The sequence below is a fragment of the Vanellus vanellus genome, assembly GCF_965231255.1.
Source record: "Vanellus vanellus genome assembly, chromosome: 1".
NCBI lineage: Eukaryota > Metazoa > Chordata > Aves > Charadriiformes > Charadriidae > Vanellus > Vanellus vanellus.
In genome coordinates this window covers 1,180,017-1,197,657 of record NC_138905.1, presented here as the reverse complement: position 1 = coordinate 1,197,657, position 17,641 = coordinate 1,180,017, and the positions used below count along the sequence as shown (strand labels likewise).

The 17,641-nt window shown below is 61.2% G+C and overlaps 1 protein-coding gene across 1 annotated transcript in view; it reads left to right on the top strand.

The window, feature by feature from the left end:
• Positions 1–17,633, top strand: part of TNPO3 (transportin 3) — a 47,329-nt gene extending 29,696 nt beyond the window's left edge. The window contains exons 7-23 of the mRNA XM_082483202.1: positions 2,849–2,987; positions 4,617–4,763; positions 6,389–6,496; positions 6,866–6,957; positions 8,491–8,630; positions 8,742–8,933; positions 10,152–10,243; positions 11,914–11,990; positions 12,271–12,331; positions 12,974–13,114; positions 13,656–13,772; positions 14,555–14,649; positions 14,841–14,997; positions 15,755–15,922; positions 16,078–16,190; positions 16,931–17,021; positions 17,176–17,633. Of these exons, the coding sequence (XP_082339328.1) occupies positions 2,849–2,987; positions 4,617–4,763; positions 6,389–6,496; positions 6,866–6,957; positions 8,491–8,630; positions 8,742–8,933; positions 10,152–10,243; positions 11,914–11,990; positions 12,271–12,331; positions 12,974–13,114; positions 13,656–13,772; positions 14,555–14,649; positions 14,841–14,997; positions 15,755–15,922; positions 16,078–16,190; positions 16,931–16,991 (1,900 nt within the window). The 3' untranslated portion in view covers positions 16,992–17,021; positions 17,176–17,633. The remainder of the gene's footprint in view (positions 1–2,848; positions 2,988–4,616; positions 4,764–6,388; positions 6,497–6,865; positions 6,958–8,490; positions 8,631–8,741; positions 8,934–10,151; positions 10,244–11,913; positions 11,991–12,270; positions 12,332–12,973; positions 13,115–13,655; positions 13,773–14,554; positions 14,650–14,840; positions 14,998–15,754; positions 15,923–16,077; positions 16,191–16,930; positions 17,022–17,175) is intronic.
• Positions 17,634–17,641: the final 8 nt, after the last annotated feature.

Here is a 17,641-nt window from a genome sequence, read left to right as displayed (position 1 = left end):
GAACTTCTCTCCTGTGGGGGCGGTGAGCCCCCGGCGCAGGTTGCCCCAAGAAGCTGTGGCTGCCCCATCCCTGGAGGTGTTCAAGGCCGGGTTGGACGGGGCTGGGAGCAACCTGGGCTGGGGGGAGGTGGCCCTGCCCAGGGCAGGGGGTGGAACGAGATGATCTTCAAGGTCCCTTCAGCCCAAACCATCCCGTGATTCCCGGGTGCAGCTGTAGGTAGGAAGCAGCCAGCCTCCAGTTTGCGTAAAGAAGCCGGAGCTCTTTCAGCCCCACTTCGGCTTTCTTCTCCCTGGGCGGTCTGCGGTGGCCCGGCTCTGCATTGAGCATTCTTGAGCGTGAGGGCCCCAGAGGTACGTGCAGCTCCAGGAGGGGTCTCGCTCCCGTGCGTTGGCGTTGGGGCATCCCCAATACAGGCGACGCGCCTGCCCTGGCACCTCCTGCCTCCCTCCTCACCTCGCGGCGGCGTTTGGCTCGTTCTCCTGGGTTGAGGTAAAACAGAACCATTTTTCTTTTCATTAACTTTAGTTTTCAGTTCGGTCTCTTCAAGTTGTCCAAGGTGGACAACTTTTCCCGCTCCAATTCAGAGGGGTTTTCACTCTTCTCCTGCACGGATGCTGCGTCCCAGCCGTATCAGTGGGCACCAGCGGCGCCTCCTCTTCCTTTTTTCGCGTGGTTGTCACTAACGAACGTAGACGAGATCGGTCGGGAGATGGATCTGGAACCTCCCTAGCGCCCAACCAGTATTTCCTCTTCAGCACCGCCTGCTCACCGCCCAACCGGCCAACGCTTCGCCCCAACGCTTCGCCCCAACGCTTCGCCCCAACGCTTCGCCCCAACGCTTCGCCCCAACGCTTCGCCCCAACGCTTCGCCCCAACGCTTCGCCCCTTCCCTCAGCCGCCCTTTACCCAGTTCAACCCGCTGCCGCGTGGCACCGCCATCCGCTCGGCCCCATTTCTCCCGTTTTTAAAACATCGCTGAGAAGAATTCGATGGGTCCAGTTTATTTCTGGTGAACCCCTGTTGCCTTTAGCCCGTTTCCCTCCGAATTCCTCTATTTGGAAAGTGGCGCGGGGACTCGCTCGTGCTGCTGAGGGCACATCAACTGCCCCGTGTTTGCCAGAGCCTCTGTCCCCGTTGCCCAACGCGAGTGCGTTTCGGGGCTCTGCGAGGTGTCGCCATCAACGGAGAGACCCCCGGAGACCAACCGTGAAGCTGTAGGACAGATGTTCGGTGGCCGATTTTGGGCTCCTGGCGTGGCAGTTAGCCGGTTCCTTTCTCCTTCCACCCCGGAGGTAAAGCAGGTCCTCGCGTCCTCCTCGCCCCTCCTCTTCAGCCCCAGCGTAGAAAACGGATGCGTATTCGCATCGTTTGAGCTGTGCCGCAAATCTTTTAATCGGCGCGCCGGTGTCTGGAGGGCGCCGCCATTCCGCCCGCCTCTTTGTCACAGCTGAAAAAACCCCTCAGCGGTTCGTGTCGCAGTCCTCGGCGGTGCCCGGCGCTGCTTCGGCTTCTGGCGACCGGCGCTTGATCTCCGCTCATCTCCCCTTCCCCGCCTGCCTGTCTGCCCCTCAGCCCTCCTCCCCGGCAGCCGCTCGCAGCCCCCTTGGCTCCCTGCCGCGGCTTTTTCGGGTGAATTTGGCTCAAGAACCCAACGAGCATCTTCCCCTCCCCTCGTTTGGGCGTGGGGTGCGAAGCCCAGGTAGCGTAGGCGCCTTCGCCTTAAGGAAATGCCCCGTTAAACGAGATTTCCGCGAGCGGAATGAGTAGTTGCTCCTCAAAGTCAACCCTTTCGGAATTGGGAATGACGGTATAGCTCTTTATCCTTCTGTTTAACACTAATAAAATTAGTCTTTGCTTGTCAGGCACGTAGAGGTGGGTTATAACGCTCTCTCCCCGCGGTGAGACCGGCTCTGCCGTAGCACCTCTTCCTTCTGCGACTCTGGGAAAAACGTGAAAGCGTTCGTCTTCAGGAATTGCCGGGGCGGAGCGTCATTAGCGGTCTCTGCCCGCCCTAACGGCTTCCAGGTATCGTGTACGGCGCTGGTGGCAGCTCCCCGTGTCCCACCTACCCCCGGGGAAACGTGGGGGACGCGGCTCCGTCTTTAAGACGGGCTTTTGGGTGCGTTGGCCGCGCATCTCTGGACCCGTTGTTGCTTTAGGATTCCCTAAACCTCGCCAGAAGAGGAATACTAAACGCAAAGCCCGGGACGAATTGGCTTCTCCTGGATCTCTCCCCCTCAAATCCCCCATTTGAGGTCGTTTTATTGGCGAGGAGCTGCCGTGGTTCCGTGGCTCCCGGCCGTGCGCTCCTCTCTCTGCTCCTGCAGCCGTAAAGCAGAGGAAAACTCACGGTTCAACTCGCTGAATTCTTTTTGTCTTCGGAGCAGCCCTGTTTTGACCCAGCGCTGTCTCCCCCCCCACCCCCGGCGTAGGCAACGGGACATCCCGGGTTTATTTTTACAGCGGGGTTGTGTGTTTGTCTCCCGGAACGTGGCACCTTCGGGGCGCCCAGTTAGACTTGGAGCTGCGTTGTAGCCGACGTCCCCGCGCCTCGTCGCCCGGCGCTCCGGGTTGGGAGGAGTTTTCTCGCCTGCTGTGGGTGATAGGAAAATGCCGTCAGATTTGCTTATTGGAAGGAGGCGTTTTCACCGGCTTCGGAACAAAGTTCCCCTATTTACGTGTTTCCCAACCGCTGACGGAAAGCTAAAGCAGAAGTTGGTATTTCTTGGTCTGAGATGAGTCTCTGGGGAGCGTTACCTGCTTGGACCACGTCTCCCCCCGTGCTGGGATACCCGATGCCCTGTGGAGGATCTTTCTGACTCCTGCCCTTTCCTTTTCCCTCACCAGGGTGCTCAATTACTGCCGTGTTTTCACCGAGCTGTGCGAGACGTTCCTAGATAAAATCGTGTGTACGCCAGGCCAAGGGCTGGGCGACCTGCGGACGCTGGAGCTGCTGCTGATATGTGCGGGTCACCCGCAGTACGAGGTGAGTGAGCTCTGCCCGCCTTCCCCTCCTCGCCCCGGCGCCGAATCTCGCTCCTCCAGAGATGAGACAGTGGGGAAAAACTTTTCTCTCGGATCACCCCGTGGTTGGGAGGCTTTTGGTTCCCCCCCGAGCCGTTGGCCTTGGGGCGCCCGCTCTGCCTTCGCGACGCGGAGATCTGCCTTCGCTTCCCTCTCCTGAGCGTGTGGGGCTGCGAGTGCGGCTCCGAAAAGACCCCGTTATTTTCTTTGCCGCGTGTTCAACTTCAGTTGAGCTTTGCCGCGTAGCTCGCGCTGACTTCGCCCTCCGAGTAAGCGCAACACCGTTTTGCAGCAAAGCTCCCCGACCGCTCTGCCTCAAGTACCCAACACCGCGTTTAAGATGCCGTCTCCTTTTTAAACCCCCCGTTAATTCTTGCCCCGGTTGTTGTTGCCCCGAGAAGCTGTGGCTGCCCCATCCCCGGAGGGGTTCAAGGCCGGGTTGGACGGGGCTGGGAGCGACCTGGGCTGGGGGGAGGTGGCCCTGCCCAGGGCAGGGGGTGGAACGAGGTGATCTTCAAGGTCCCTTCCAACCCAAACCATGGAATGAGCTACTGCCCTCTCCAGGACCGGGTTTTCCAAAAGCTTTCGGAGCTGGAAAGTACATCAGGCCCGAGAACCGGCAGGCGAGTGAGCTAAGGAAGGGGGTGGCTGCTGCGGTGCAGCTTGTTTGCCGTGGAAGTTGTGGAGCAGTTGTGCTTTGTCAGGTCTCTGCGCCGCTCGCTTGGGACTCGGTGACTCCTTTGGTCCCCGTTCCAGGTCCGTGGAGCTCCGTCTCCCTCAGGCACCACCGTGTCCTATGCCGGTGATGCTTAGGAGGGACAGAAACCCCACAGCTGCTCCTGAAAAAAATCCACGCTCATTTTTCTTCTGCAATAACGGATTATGAAGAGGCTGTAGGCTTTGGAGCAACGTCCCCTTTCTCGCTCCTCTCTGGGGTTGCCATCCCCTGGCATCGTTAGCCCCGCGTGCACCCCGAGCCGGCCGCCGGCATGGTCAGACCATGGAAATGCCCGGGCAGAGGCGGTGGGGATCTCCAGGTGGACAAACTCTTCCGCCGATGGGGCTCTGGTGATGACAGCGTTACCCGCAAGCAGCGAGATGCCCCGTGGCTGGTTGGGGCGCGCTGGGAATCCAACACCTCCCGCTGCGCGAGCGAGGGCAGAGCACGAATCGGGTCGGGGTGAGGGAGGTAGAAGCGTACCGTTGGCAGGTTTGGCTGATGCGAAACGGGGCGGGTGAAGCTTCGAAGCGAGAGACGGTTCTTAACGCTTTCACGTTGATTTTGCGGAGAAGGGGCTTTACGTCTGAGGGCTGGTGACGGGTTTTCGGCTTAACTCAGTGGGTTTCAAATCCCTTATTAAGTGACGAGCAGCGGAGATCGGTGAAGCTGGAGGGGACCGGCCCACGTTTCATCATCCCGTGATGAAGCAGCGCCGATGGAAACCTGCGGTACCCCACCGCGCTCGCTGCAGCCACCCCCGGAGGAGGTTTCTCCGTCGGAAGCACCGGCAGAGTGGAGGGAAAAAAAAAAAAAAAAAATAAAATAAATGCTGTGTTGCTAACAAGGTGCTGAATTTCTCTTTCTAACCAGGTGGTAGAAATTTCATTTAACTTCTGGTACAGACTGGGGGAGCACCTCTACAAGACAGATGATGCCGTCATCCACAGCATCTTCAAAGCCTACATCCAGCGCCTTCTCCACGCTCTGGCCAGACACTGCCAGCTTGACTCGGACCACGTAAGGGCTGCGTTTGCTTTCTTCCCTCCGGAGGCAGCGGGGCGGTAGGATGCGTCCGTCCTCCCCGCTGCATGCTGGTCGCTCTCCGGAGCTATAGGGCTCTGCCGGCGATAGTTCGGCAGTTGCAGGAATTACGGAGAGAAGATTGAGATTAATTAGAATTGCTGTAATTGTCATTAAGTCGGCTCTTGTTCTAACGGAGCTTCCTGGCGTCTCGTTGCTGCGGGATGACCCTCTCCCACCGCCCACCCAGGCGGTTCCCGGTTTGAGAGTTGGGGAGAGACGCATTGTCCCCGGCTTGGGGGCGGTTTTGTTGGAATAAAGCCTGCACAGCGCGCTAGCCACAGTGCTCTCGTCCTCCTCGTCCTCCTCGTCCTCCTCGTCCTCCTCGTCCTCCTCGTCCTCCTCGTCCTCCTCGTCCTCCTCGTCCTCCTCGTCCTCCTCGTCCTCCTCGTCCTCCTCCTCCTCCTCGTCCTCCTCGTCCTCCTCCTCCTCCTCCTCCTCCTCCTCCTCCTCCTCGTCCTCCTCCTCCTCCTCGTCCTCCTCGTCCTCCTCCTCCTCCTCGTCCTCCTCCTCCTCCTCGTCCTCCTCCTCCTCCTCGTCCTCGTCCTCCTCCTCCTCCTCGTCCTCCTCCTCCTCCTCGTCCTCCTCGTCCTCCTCGTCCTCCTCGTCCTCCTCGTCCTCCTCGTCCTCCTCGTCCTCCTCGTCCTCCTCGTCCTCCTCGTCCTCCTCGTCCTCCTCCTCCTCCTCCTCCTCCTCCTCCTCCTCCTCCTCCTCCTCCTCCTCGTCCTCGTCCTCCTCCTCCTCCTCCTCCTCCTCCTCCTCCTCCTCCTCGTCCTCCTCCTCCTCGTCCTCCTCCTCCTCCTCGTCCTCCTCCTCCTCCTCGTCCTCCTCCTCCTCCTCGTCCTCCTCCTCCTCCTCGTCCTCCTCCTCCTCCTCGTCCTCCTCCTCCTCCTCGTCCTCCTCCTCCTCCTCCTCGTCCTCCTCCTCCTCCTCGTCCTCCTCCTCCTCCTCGTCCTCCTCCTTCTCCTCGTCCTCCTTCTCCTCGTCCTCCTTCTCCTCGTCCTCCTTCTCCTCGTCCTCCTCCTCCTCGTCCTCCTCCTCCTCGTCCTCCTCCTCCTCGTCCTCCTCTTCCCCGTCCTCCTCTTCCCCGTCCTCCTTCTCCTCGTCCTCCTCTTCCCCGTCCTCCTCTTCCCCCTCCTCCTCTTCCCCGTCCTCCTCTTCCCCCTCCTCCTCTTCCCCCTCCTCCTCTTCCCCCTCCTCCTCTTCCCCCTCCTCCCCGTCCTCCTCCTCCCCGTCCTCCTCCTCCCCGTCCTCCTCCTCCCTGTCCTCCTCCAAGTCTGGGATGCTTCATCCTTCTTCCACCTCCGCCTGTGCTCCTCATCCCCTTCGTCTCCATCCCTTCATCTGCGTGTCAGAGCAGGAGCACGCAGCGTGCTTTCAGGCCATTAGCGTTTTCTCCGTGCGTGGTTCTCCTCCGAATCCCCTTCGGTAGCTTCATCTGGGGAGAGGAGGGCAGGAAGGATAGAGCTCTCCTCTCAAACAGAACCCCTTGTCTTGTCCTGGCTGTGGGTGAACGGGAATCTGGATTTCTCACCCTTTTGCCTCTCCCTCATCTCCATTAGGAGGGTGTCCCAGAAGAGACGGACGACTTTGGGGAGTTCCGCATGCGGGTCTCGGACCTGGTGAAAGACCTCATCTTCCTGGTGGGATCGGTGGAGTGTTTCGCTCAGGTGGGTTTCCCCAGGAACACCCACATCCATCGCTGTGTGGGAGGCGGCCAAGCCCTGGTGGCCTTTCAGGGTGGGGAGGAGGTCACAAGCGTTGTCTCCTCCTGCACGAGGCGGTGACCGTGGCTTGTCGGCGGTGGGCACCGTCTGGGGAGAAGCAGGAGCTCTCACGCTTTGGGGAACGGTATTCTGGCCCCAAAACAGCAGGGCGGTCTGTGGAAGGTGGGGGTTCCTGCAGGTCCGCGCCGGGTATTTCAGGTGTTGGAGGAGATGAGGAGCGGGTGGCGATCTCGCAGCGGGGGGGGGATTCGTGACCGCGTGCCCCCGAGCTGTGTTCGGAGCTTCTTTTGCGACTGATTCTCTTTGGTGCAGCTTTACGCGACTCTGAAGGACGGGAATCCACCCTGGGAGGTGACGGAAGCTGTTCTCTTCATCATGGCCTCCATAGCGAAGAGCGTTGACCAGTGAGTGTTGACCATCCTGCTCGTGCCCGTAAGGGCTGTGGGGTCAGGAGTTGCCTCCAAAGTGGGTTTTGCAGAGACGTGGCCAATAGCCCAACCATACTCTGGCCAATATCCCGAGGATACTCTGAGGAATGTCCTTTCCCAGGCAGAAACCTTTAAAAACCACACTTTCATTTCAGGTAGTCCTCAGCGTACGTGGGGTGCAGTGCCCCTCGCTGGTGGAGCAGTCCTGTAGCCCGAGGACTGAGGTCTCCACTTCCTGGCCGGGAATACGGGTCCAGGAGGGAGCGGGGGACTGCGTGAAGCAGTTGGACCTTCTCGGGTATCTTCTGCCTGGGGACTTCCGTAGAATCACGGAACGGTTTGGGTTGGAAAAGACCGTTAAAGGCCACCTAGTCCAACCCCCTGCCACGGGCAGGGACGTCTTCCACTAGATCAGGATGCTCAGAGCCCCGTCCATCCTGTCCTGGAATGTTTCCAGGGATGGAGCATCCACCACCTCTCTGGGCAACCTGGGCCAGTGCCTCACCGTCCTCAGCATAAAAAATTTCTTCCCGATATCTGGTCTGACTGGACTTTAATGGCACAGACTTGAGTTCAGCCCTGGGAAAATAGGGTAAGATAGGGTTTGTTTCCCCTCACTTTATCTCCTGAGAGCGAAGCATTTTTGCCTGGGCTGCTTATCTGGGGATCCTTCCGCATCTGGTTCCTTCCGCCCCCTGGGCGAGTTGTCCCAGATGCCTTTAGGGACGGTTAAAATCACTTTCTGCAAGCGCCTTTCCACCCCGGTTAATGGTAGTGGTGGCACCAACAGCTAAGGGCCAGGGCGGCGGGAGAGCGGTGACTCCTGCGGCGGCGCTGACGAGCCGCCCTGGTGCGGTGGGGACAACCCGACTGGTCTTCTCCGGGCTGGGAGCGCCGTGTCTCCTTCCAGGGAGGCTGGAGGAGTCGCCACCTTGGCTCTACGCTCGCCGAGTCCCCTTATCTGTGTCGAGGCTGCTCTTGCTGGGTTTTATCTTCAGTTTTTAATTCTGCTTTGTTTCCGAGAGCACCGGCCTCTCGTGGCCTTGCGCTGCTGGAGCACGGGGGCGTCTCCTCCCTCCACCAGCGCATCCCACGAGGTTCTGGGCTCCGCTCGTGCCACGAGAGGGCAGGCGGTGCCGGGCGAGCCGGAGCTCTGCCACCGACGTGGGCTGCGGGGAGCCGGGGACTCACCCAGCTCCCACACTGGGAACAGGCTCCTCTGGCTTCCCGCGGTCCCGGGAGGATTAATTAGCTTTGTTCTCGTGCCGCGAGCGCTCTTACTTGGAGGTATTTAGTTTCTTGCGCTCTGTTTGGTAAAGCTGGAGGCTGCTGTGGGTCCCGGCTCCCAAAGCCCGGAGCCCCCACGTCTCAGATATCCGGCACGCCGCCGGGTTTGCCCGGATGATTCTCAGCGACGTGGGAGTCCGTCGGGTCCGATAAAACCATCTTCTCTGTGGAAACGGGATGGGATGCGCCTCGGGGGCTGAGCCGGCTGCCTCTTCCCCGCAGGGAGAACAACCCGACCCTGGTGGAGGTGTTGGAGGGGGTGGTTCGCCTCCCCGAGACGGTGCACACCGCCGTCCGCTACACCAGCATCGAGCTGGTGGGAGAGATGAGCGAGGTGGTGGACAGAAACCCCCAATTCCTGGGTGAGTCCTGTCCCCCCCCTCCCTTTCCTGCCGCCCCGACGCGGGACACTGCCCTACGGCCAGCCCGGTGCGTGGCGTCCCCCTCTTCAACCTCGGTTTTCTCCTCCGCAGATCCCGTGCTGGGTTATTTGATGAAAGGTCTGTGCGACAGGCGGTTGGCTTCGGCGGCGGCCAAAGCCATCCACAATATCTGCTCGGTATGCCGGGACCACATGGCTCAGCACTTTAACGGGCTGCTGGAGATAGCCCGCTCCCTCGACTCCTTCACGCTCTCTCCGGAGGCGGCCGTGGGGCTCCTGAAAGGTGCGTATGGAAAACCTGTCGGGGTTTTATTTTATTTTTTTGGGGGGGAGGTGGACACACAGCGGATGCCGCGACCCCATTTTCATGGTTGTTTTTTTTTTTTCTCAGATGAGGGTGTCTCGGTTTGCCCCGAGGCGCTCCCCGTGTCCGCCTCTCACCTTCTTGAGAGCTCTTTTTGGGGCAGGAGGTAGAAAGAAATCCCGCCTGGCTTTAATAAGCCGTCGCCATTCCCCCGGCGCTGAACTTGAAAGGCGGGAAGAAAAACACAGCCAAGTCAGCCACGGGTCACTGCCGTACCCGAGCACGCGGAGGTCGGCCGCGGGGGGTGGGAAATTGCGAGTATTTGTCGGTTTAGAGGCAGTTTGGGCACAATAACGTAGTTTTTCAACTCCAGCCTGCGGTCGGAGGATTCGCTTCTCGCCCGGCCATTCTTCGGCTGCGGGGCATCGTCTGCCTCTTCAACTGCGGCGGGTTTCGGGGAGGCGCAGGACTCGTATCCTCCCTCGGAGATTCCCGACGGATCCGAGTAGCTTCCGAAACCTTTAAAAATGGAGCTCGGGCAAAGCTTGTTGGCGGCTGTACCGCGACAAACCTCCTGTGTTTTCACTTGTTTTGCCCTCGCCGGTTGATAGAAGCAGCGGCAGCCGCGCTGCTCCTCGCCCTGCCCCGAACTATTTTCTCCTCCTTCTTTAAAACAGCGCCAGGGATACGTGAGCCGGGGAGAATTTTTCCCTCCCGGTGGTGTCCTCGGCCCCGGCCCCGTGGTCTGCCGACGTGGGGTGCGTGCGCGCTGCCGCTGCCGCCGCCGCTGGGTGGGACGCTGTGATGTGGCGGCGGGGAGCGGCCCAAGCGCTCGCCTTCCTGATTTCGTTTTTGCGGGAGCCCCAAAACGCCTCGGCTGTGGGGCGAAAGAAACTTCCTCGGGCATCGTGATGCAGCCGGGCAGGGACCAGGGTGCTGCGGGGACACACCGGGGCGCCCACATGTGCCCGTGATGCCTTCGCATCGTTCCCGTCCTCCCCGACGCCGGCATTCCTTCCTCCTTCCCGCCCCGCAGAAAGGATTTCGGCGTCTGGTTTAACCGGAGAGTGGGGTTCAAAGAGCGGAGAAGCATCTCCCGGTCTTGGGAAGCAGTCCCTGCCTTTGGTCCGGAGCCGTGTCGCCGCACTCCGGCGCTGCGTGTCGGCTCCTGAGCCGTTGTCTCCTCTTGGCTTTCAGGGACGGCCCTGGTGCTGGCCAGGCTCCCCTTGGAGAAGATCGCAGAATGCCTCAGCGAACTCTGCGCCGTACAAGTGATGGCGCTGAAGAAGGTACGTCCCGGTCGGAGCCACGTTACAGAGTCACAGACTGGTGAGGGGTGGAAGGGCCCTCTGGAGCTCCCCCAGTGCCACCCCCCGCCAGAGCAGGGGCACCTCCAGCAGTGGCACAGGACACGTCCAGGCGGGTTTGGAATGGCTCCAGAGGGGGAGACTCCCCCCTCTCTGGGCAGCTGTGCCACTGCTCTGCCGCCCACACAGGAGAGAAGTCCCTCCTCGGGTTGGGATGGGACTGCCCATGGTCACCTTTGTGCCCATTCCCTCTTCTCCTGTCACTGGGCACCGCTGAACAAAGACTGTTCCCACCCCCCGGCACCCGCCCTTTGGGGATTGATAAGCGTTGATAAGATCCCCCCTCAGCTTTACCTTCTCCAGACTAAAAGCCCCAAAGTCCCTCAGCCCTTCCTCATCAGAGAGATGCTCCAGTCCCCTCATCATCTCCACAGCCCTTTGCTGGACCCTCTCCAGCAGTTCCCTGTCCTTCTTGACCCGGGGAGCCCCGAACTGGACACAGCGCTCCAGATGTGGCCTCACCGGGGCAGAGCAGAGGGGGAGGATGACCTCCCTCTCCCTGCTGGCCACACTCTGCTTGATGCCCCCCAGGATGCCATTGGCCTTCTTGGCCACCAGGGCACATTGCTGCCTCATGGCCACCCTGGTGTCCCCCAGGACTCCCAGGTCCCTTTCCACAGAGCTGCTCTCCGGGAGGTCAGCCCCCGACCTGTACTGGTGCGTGGGGTCCATACGTTAACGAGCTCCTTGTCCCTCCCTGGTTCAGAGGGGACAGATCGGAGGCCATCGAGCTGCCCCGGCTCTGTATTTGCCCGGTGGCTTTATCTGCTGCGGTGACTGCGTGTCCTCGAAGCCAGAGGTGTTCGAGGAGTCCAGGACCGAGACCGTACTTGTCCCCAAGTCTCTCCTGGCTGAGGAAGCACCGAGCTGGCCAAGCGTGAAGTGGGATAAACAGGAAGAAAAGGGTCCCTAAAATTCGGTTTATGTGCCAGGAGCCAAAGAACCTTCCTGAACCTTCCTTCACCCACCTCGAATGCGGCCGGCAGCTTTCATCCCACATCTCCAGCATGGAGAACATGGGAACTCCACTTCCCTGTGGGGCAGATGGCCCCGAAAGGTCATGTTCTGGCTGTCCCCAAAACGTGGTGGCCTTAGTGGCCTTTCCGTGCAGATCCAGGATAAGGGAGAGTAGAAATCTGGGAGGACGGCAGGAAAGAGGGAGGGCAGCCTCAAGAAAGGGACGGGCACGTCCTCTGTCCCGTCAGGATGACCCGTAGCCTCACGGGAGCGGTTCTGGAGAGCTCCTGCTGCCATCGCTGCCCGCTCCGAGCAGCTCTCGCCCCTTGGTGGCTTCTCTTCCGCCTCGGGCCCTGCTCCCTGCTCCTTCTGAGACCCCGTTGAGGAGGTTCGGAACGCGGAGAAGACTAACGGAGAAGCTGCTCTGAGCTTTCGGAGTAACCTACGCACGTGCGGTTGGGGCTAAGAGCCTCCCGGGGCCTGAGCGAGCTTGGAGGAGGTATCTGCTCTGCTTCGAAGGGGACGTGGAGGTGCTGCTGGTGGGGTCCAGCGTGCGGGCAGCGCTTTTTCAAGTCTTCAGCGGGATCGGGGCTGCCTGCGGTGCTGAAATCCCCTCGTTTTCCCTTGTTTTCTAGCTGCTCTCTCAGGAGCCGAGCAACGGCCTCTCCTCAGACCCTACCGTGCCCCTGGATCGACTCGCCGTCATATTTAGGTAAGGCAGGAGGGGCTGGGACCGCCCGACTCCTCTTTTAGAGACCTAAAACCCAGTCAGCGATGGCTCGTTCCCCTCTGGCCCCGGGAGGAACGGGCTGGAAGCTGCTCCTTCACCCAAGTTCAAAGCTTCTCCGGTCCCTCCAAACCAGTCTTTGGTCCCCTTTCCCACCGCCTCGGCGGGTGCTCGAGGCTCGCACCCGTTTCTTGGGCTTTCAACACGAAACCTGACTGGTTTTCTAAATTTCTGATATTGTTAACCCTTTGCTGCTTTTCCCCAGACACACCAACCCCATCGTAGAAAACGGACAGATCCATCCGTGCCAAAAAGTCATTCAGGAAGTACGTGCGGGATTCGGGGGAAGGAATTTTCGTGGCGGGTTGGGGGGCGGGAGGGATTGATGGGGTCGGGGGGGGGGCGGTTCGGTTCCGATCCGACAGCGGCGGCTGCGCGGCGGTGGGGAGAGGAGCTGCTGGCGGAGCACCTTCCCTCCAAGGATCGGGGACAGAAGGGGGAAATTTGGGTATTCAACACCCCTGGAAGGGGATGCGGCTCTGGAAAACGTCCCAGGCGCTTTGATGTCTCTGCCCTTGTACCGTTTGCAGCGCTGCGCCGGAGGCGGTAGTGCCGCTCTGGGCTCTTCATTCCTACGTAAAGCTAATTGATGGGTCATAGAATCATAGGATTGTCCAGGTTGGCAGAGACCCTCGGGATCATCGAGTCCAACCATCCACCCTACCCTACAAAGTTCTCCCCTACACCATATCCCCCAACACCACATCCAAACGTCTCTTAAACACATCCGGGGATGGTGACTCCACCCGTCCCGTAACGCACGTGGCCTCTTGTTTTGGGGACCGGGAACAGCATCTCCAGCGCAGGAATTTGGGTGTTTTTGGGGACAGGAGAGGGCGGTGGCGTGGTTGGGGGGTGGGCTGCGTCCCCGAGTTCGGCCGTTAACCCCTCTCTCCCTCCGCCCTCAGATCTGGCCCGTGCTGTCGGAGACCCTGAACAAACACAGTGCCGATAACCGCATCGTGGAGCGGTGCTGCCGGTGCCTGCGCTTCGCCGTCCGCTGCGTGGGCAAAGGTTCTGCCGCTTTGCTGCAGCCGCTCGTCACCCAGGTACGGGGACGGCTGGCGCTGAGAAACCCCCGCGCTGGGAGCCGTCGTCAGAAAACGCTGTCTGGGGGTGGTTCGTGTCTCGTGGGGGAATGCTGAGCTGGAAGGCGCTGGCGTCGGCGCCGGCAGCTCCCGCGGAAACCCCTGGGGAGGGTTCTCACCTTTCCGAACTCTGCGGGGCAGAGCCGAGCTCCGCCTGGTCGGCGCTGTGCAGGTTGTGGCGACCCCCACGGTCGTATCCGTAACGTCAAAAAGTACACCTGAAACTCTGCGCCCCGCGACTCCTCAAAGAGGTGACAACCCGACGTTTAGGTGTCCCCCTGCTCTGCTCGGTGCGTCCACCGGGCTAAGGGAAGGATCCCAAAGCGAGGGGAAGCTGCCTCGGCTCCGGCAGCCGCGGCAGGGAGATGCTGCCAAGGGCAAGATGGGACCTGAGCGAGTCCTTCAGGATGTCCCCTGCCCCGGTGGGGGAAGCTCTAGCAGGGGACCGGGGGGAGCTGCCGCCTTGCCGACGGGCTCCAGGCGGCGCGTGTCTCCCCCGCAGATGGTGAACGTGTACCGGGCGCACCAGCACTCCTGTTTCCTCTACCTGGGCAGCATCTTGGTGGACGAGTACGGCATGGAGGAGGGCTGCCGGCAGGGACTGCTCGACATGCTGCAGGTGAGCGCCCCGGGGACGGCGGGTTCGGTTCCCGCGTATCTACATCATCGAATCACCGAGTCGTTGAGGTTGGAAAAGACCTTTAACATCGAGTCCGACCGTTACCCAAACACCGCCGAGTCCACCACTAACCCACGTCCCTCAGCGCCACGTCTGCCCCTCTGTTGAACACCTCCAGGGATGGCGACTCCACCGCTGCCCTGGGCAGCCTCTTCCAATGCTCGACAACCCTTTCCATGAAGGAATTTTTCCTAATATCCATCCTAAACATCCCCTGGCACAACTTGAGGCCGTTCCCTCTTGTCCCATCGCCTGTTCCGTGGGAGCAGAGCCCGACCCCCCCCTCGTTACCGCCTCCTTTCAGGGCGCTGTAGAGAGCGAGAAGGTTTCCCCTCGGCCTCCTCTTCTCCAGGAGGAACACCCCCAGGTCCCTCCACTGCCCCTCACCAGACGTGTCCTCCAGACCCCTCACAGCTCCGTTGCTCTTCTTATTCCCCGGCGCCGGCGCAGTAACTGCCGCTGTGCGCTGCCGGGGGCGGCTGTGCCGGGGGTGCCGGGAGGGTTTGCGTGACGCAGACCATGGTTGGTCCCGGCACCTCTCCGCTGTCGCCGCAGGCGGTGGCTGGGTGAACACCAAGGAGGAGGAGATGGGTTTTTTTGGTTTTTTTTTGGTTAGAGCCGAACTGGTCCGTGCTGGAGACCTCCCTGCAGAGCGAAGGGCGGTTTGAGGTGTAATTAGAGCTAATTGCTAACGGATCCCCCTTCCCCAACCCTTCTCCTAGGCGCTATGCATACCCACCTTCCAACTCCTGGAGCAGCCCAACGGCCTTCAGAACCACCCGGACACCGTGGATGACCTCTTCCGACTGGCTGCCAGGTACCCTCCCTCTCCTGTCACCTTCTGCTGCCGCGTGGGGACACCCCGACCCCTCTCTGTCCTTACGGAGTAGTCCCTGTGGGAGCGCTCGCCTCGCCGTGGGTGGCTGCACGGTCTTCTGCCTTCCCACCGGCGACGCCAGGCCAAGCACCGGTAACGTCTGTCTGTCTGTCTGTCCTCTGCCCGGCCAGGTTTATCCAGCGCAGCCCCGTCACCTTGCTACGCAGCCAGGTGATGATCCCCATCCTGCAGTGGGCCATCGCCGCCACCACCCTGGATCACCGGGACGCCAACTGCAGCGTCATGAAGTTCCTGCGCGATCTCATCCACACCGGGGTGGCCAACGACGTGAGTGACCCGCGGGGCTCTTCCTCGGGAGGGGTGTCTTTGTGTCTTAGAATCACAGAATGGTTTGGGTTGGAGGGGACCTTGAAGATCATCCAGTTCCAACCCCCCTGCCCTGGGCAGAGCCACCTCCCCCAGCCCAGGTCACTCCCAGCCCCGTCCAACCCGGCCTTGAACACCCCCAGGGATGGGGCAGCCACAGCTTCTCGGGGCACCCTGCGCCGGGGGCTCAGCGCCCGCACAGGAGAGCATTTCTTCCCAATATCTCATCTAAATCTCCCCTCTTTCAGTGTCAAACCGTTCCCCCTCATCCCACGGCTCCCCTCCCTGACCCAGAGTCCCTCCCCAGCTCTCCTGGAGCCCCTTTAGGCACTGGAAGGGGCTCGGAGGTCTCCGTGGAGCCTTCTCTTCTCCAGGCTGACCCCCCCACCTCTCCCAGCCTGTCCTCCCAGCAGAGGGGCTCCAGCCCTCCCAGCATCTCGGTGGCCTCCTCTGGCCCCGCTCCACCAGCTCCATGTCTCTCCTGCGCTGAGGCCCCCGAGCTGGAGGCAGCACTGCGGGGGGGTCTCCCCAGAGCAGAGCGCAGCAGCGGGGCAGGAGTTGGGGACACCATCCTCACCGGCGTTTGGTCCCCGCTGCCGTAGCCAAGCCCCCACCGCGCTCTGGGAGCCGCTCCCCGAGCGAGGGGCAGTGCGTCCCTGTTCCCGGGGCGCTCCTCAACCCCCCCCACCTCCTCCCCACCGTCTCCTTCCTCCCGCAGCACGAGGAGGACTTCGAGGTGCGGAAGGAGCTGATCAGCCAAGTGATGGACCAACTGGGCCAGCAGCTCGTCAACCAGCTGCTTCACACGTGCTGCTTCTGCCTGCCGCCGTACACCCTGCCCGACGTCGCCGAGGTGCTCTGGGAGATCATGCAGATCGACCGGCCGGTGAGAGGGATGGGGGTGACTCCCTCCCCCCAAAAAAAGACGCGGGGAGATGTCGGGCTTCAGCCATCCCGGCGTCTGCAGAGCCCAATCCCGACGCCGGGAGTTGGGTTTGACGGCGCGTCCTGAGTTTTCTCCTTCCCCGCGCTTCCTCGCAGACGTTTTGTCGCTGGCTGGAGAACTCGCTGAAGGGTTTACCAAAGGAAACGACGGGAGGAGCCATCCAAGTCACCCACAAACAGCTGACGGACTTCCACAAGCAGGTCACCAGGTGAGCGTGCCGTGGCGGGTGGCCGGTGTCACCCTCTTGGCGCCCTGCTGTCCTACGAGGCTCAGCCCGATCGGCCACTGGCCATGCGTTGGCCTCCAGTGGCCCCAAAGTGTCTCCGCCAGTGCTGGTGGGACGTCACCGCCAGCCAGGGACGCACTGGGGTGTCAGCCCGGGCCCTTCTGGTGGCCACGTCCTGCTGTCCCCACCAGCACTGACGGGTTCTGCTGCTCTCCAGCCCTGTGCAGCCACTGTCCCACCCTCTGTCCCCTCGGTCCTCTGAGTGACCAACGCTCAGCTCCTGCCCGGGCCTGCAGCTGCGGCTCCCGGTGTCCGCTGTCCCCTCTGTCCTTGCTGCCACCAGCCCGGTCCCCAGATGGTTTGGGGACAACGGCTGCTCAACCCTCAAACGCTCCCTCTGCCCAGCTCCATCTCGGAGCCCGTCTCCCACTGGGTTTGTCCCCAGGGACGGCGGGCTCCTTCCATCCGGCCACCCCCGGAGTGGCACACAGGTCCCCTCTGGGGACAACCTGGGGGGGGCTACCGAGCCTGTGTCACCCCTACGTCACCCCCAACATCTCAGAGCCGAACCCCCCTCCTCCTGCCTCCTGGTCCCCACCACCATCGCTGGGTGGAGGACACCTTCCGCGCTTCTCAAACCTCCTCCTGATGCCACCACCTCCTATCGCCACCTCCTGATGCCACCTCTTAATGCCACCTAATGTCACCCCCTTGTCTTGCAGCGCTGAGGAATGTAAACAAGTCTGTTGGGCCCTGAGGGACTTCACCCGCTTGTTCCGATAGCTCCCGCTCCGCGCGGCGCCCGTCTCCCAGGTAAGAGCCGGCGCGGGGGACCCTCACCCTGCCCCACGGTGACCGCGGTGGCACCACGGGCCGTGCCAGCCCGGGAGAGGCAGGTGAGAGGAAGGAGTGACCCCTCTCTCTCTCTCCATCCCCATCCCCCCCCCCCCCCCCCCACCTCTCCCAGGAATGTCTTTTTAATTAGAAGACAGGATAACGAAGCAAACCAAGAATGTGTCCCACAATCAGCAAATTCCCGCTGACCACCGAGGGCTTTTCGCTCGCTCCAGCGCGTCCCGCGAGCGCCGGCCGGGAGGGACGGTTCGAGGGTCCCGCCGGACTCGCTCCCCCAAAACCGGCTACCGAAACATGACAAACAAAAAAAAAAAAACCAAAACAAACCAACAAAAACCCACCAATTTTTGGGGGGGTGGGGTGGGAAATAACCAACCACCGAAATAACCCAACCCCAGAAAACCCCCAAACCCTCACACCAAACACCGGAGGAAACCGGCGCGACGACGGGGGCGAAAGTCGTTAAAACTTTCTGTGAAACGGAGAGAAAATAATAATAATAATAATAATAATAATAAAAAAAAAAAAAAGAGAGAGAGAAATAAACAATAAAAATGATTTCAGGAAAGCTGCCGGGG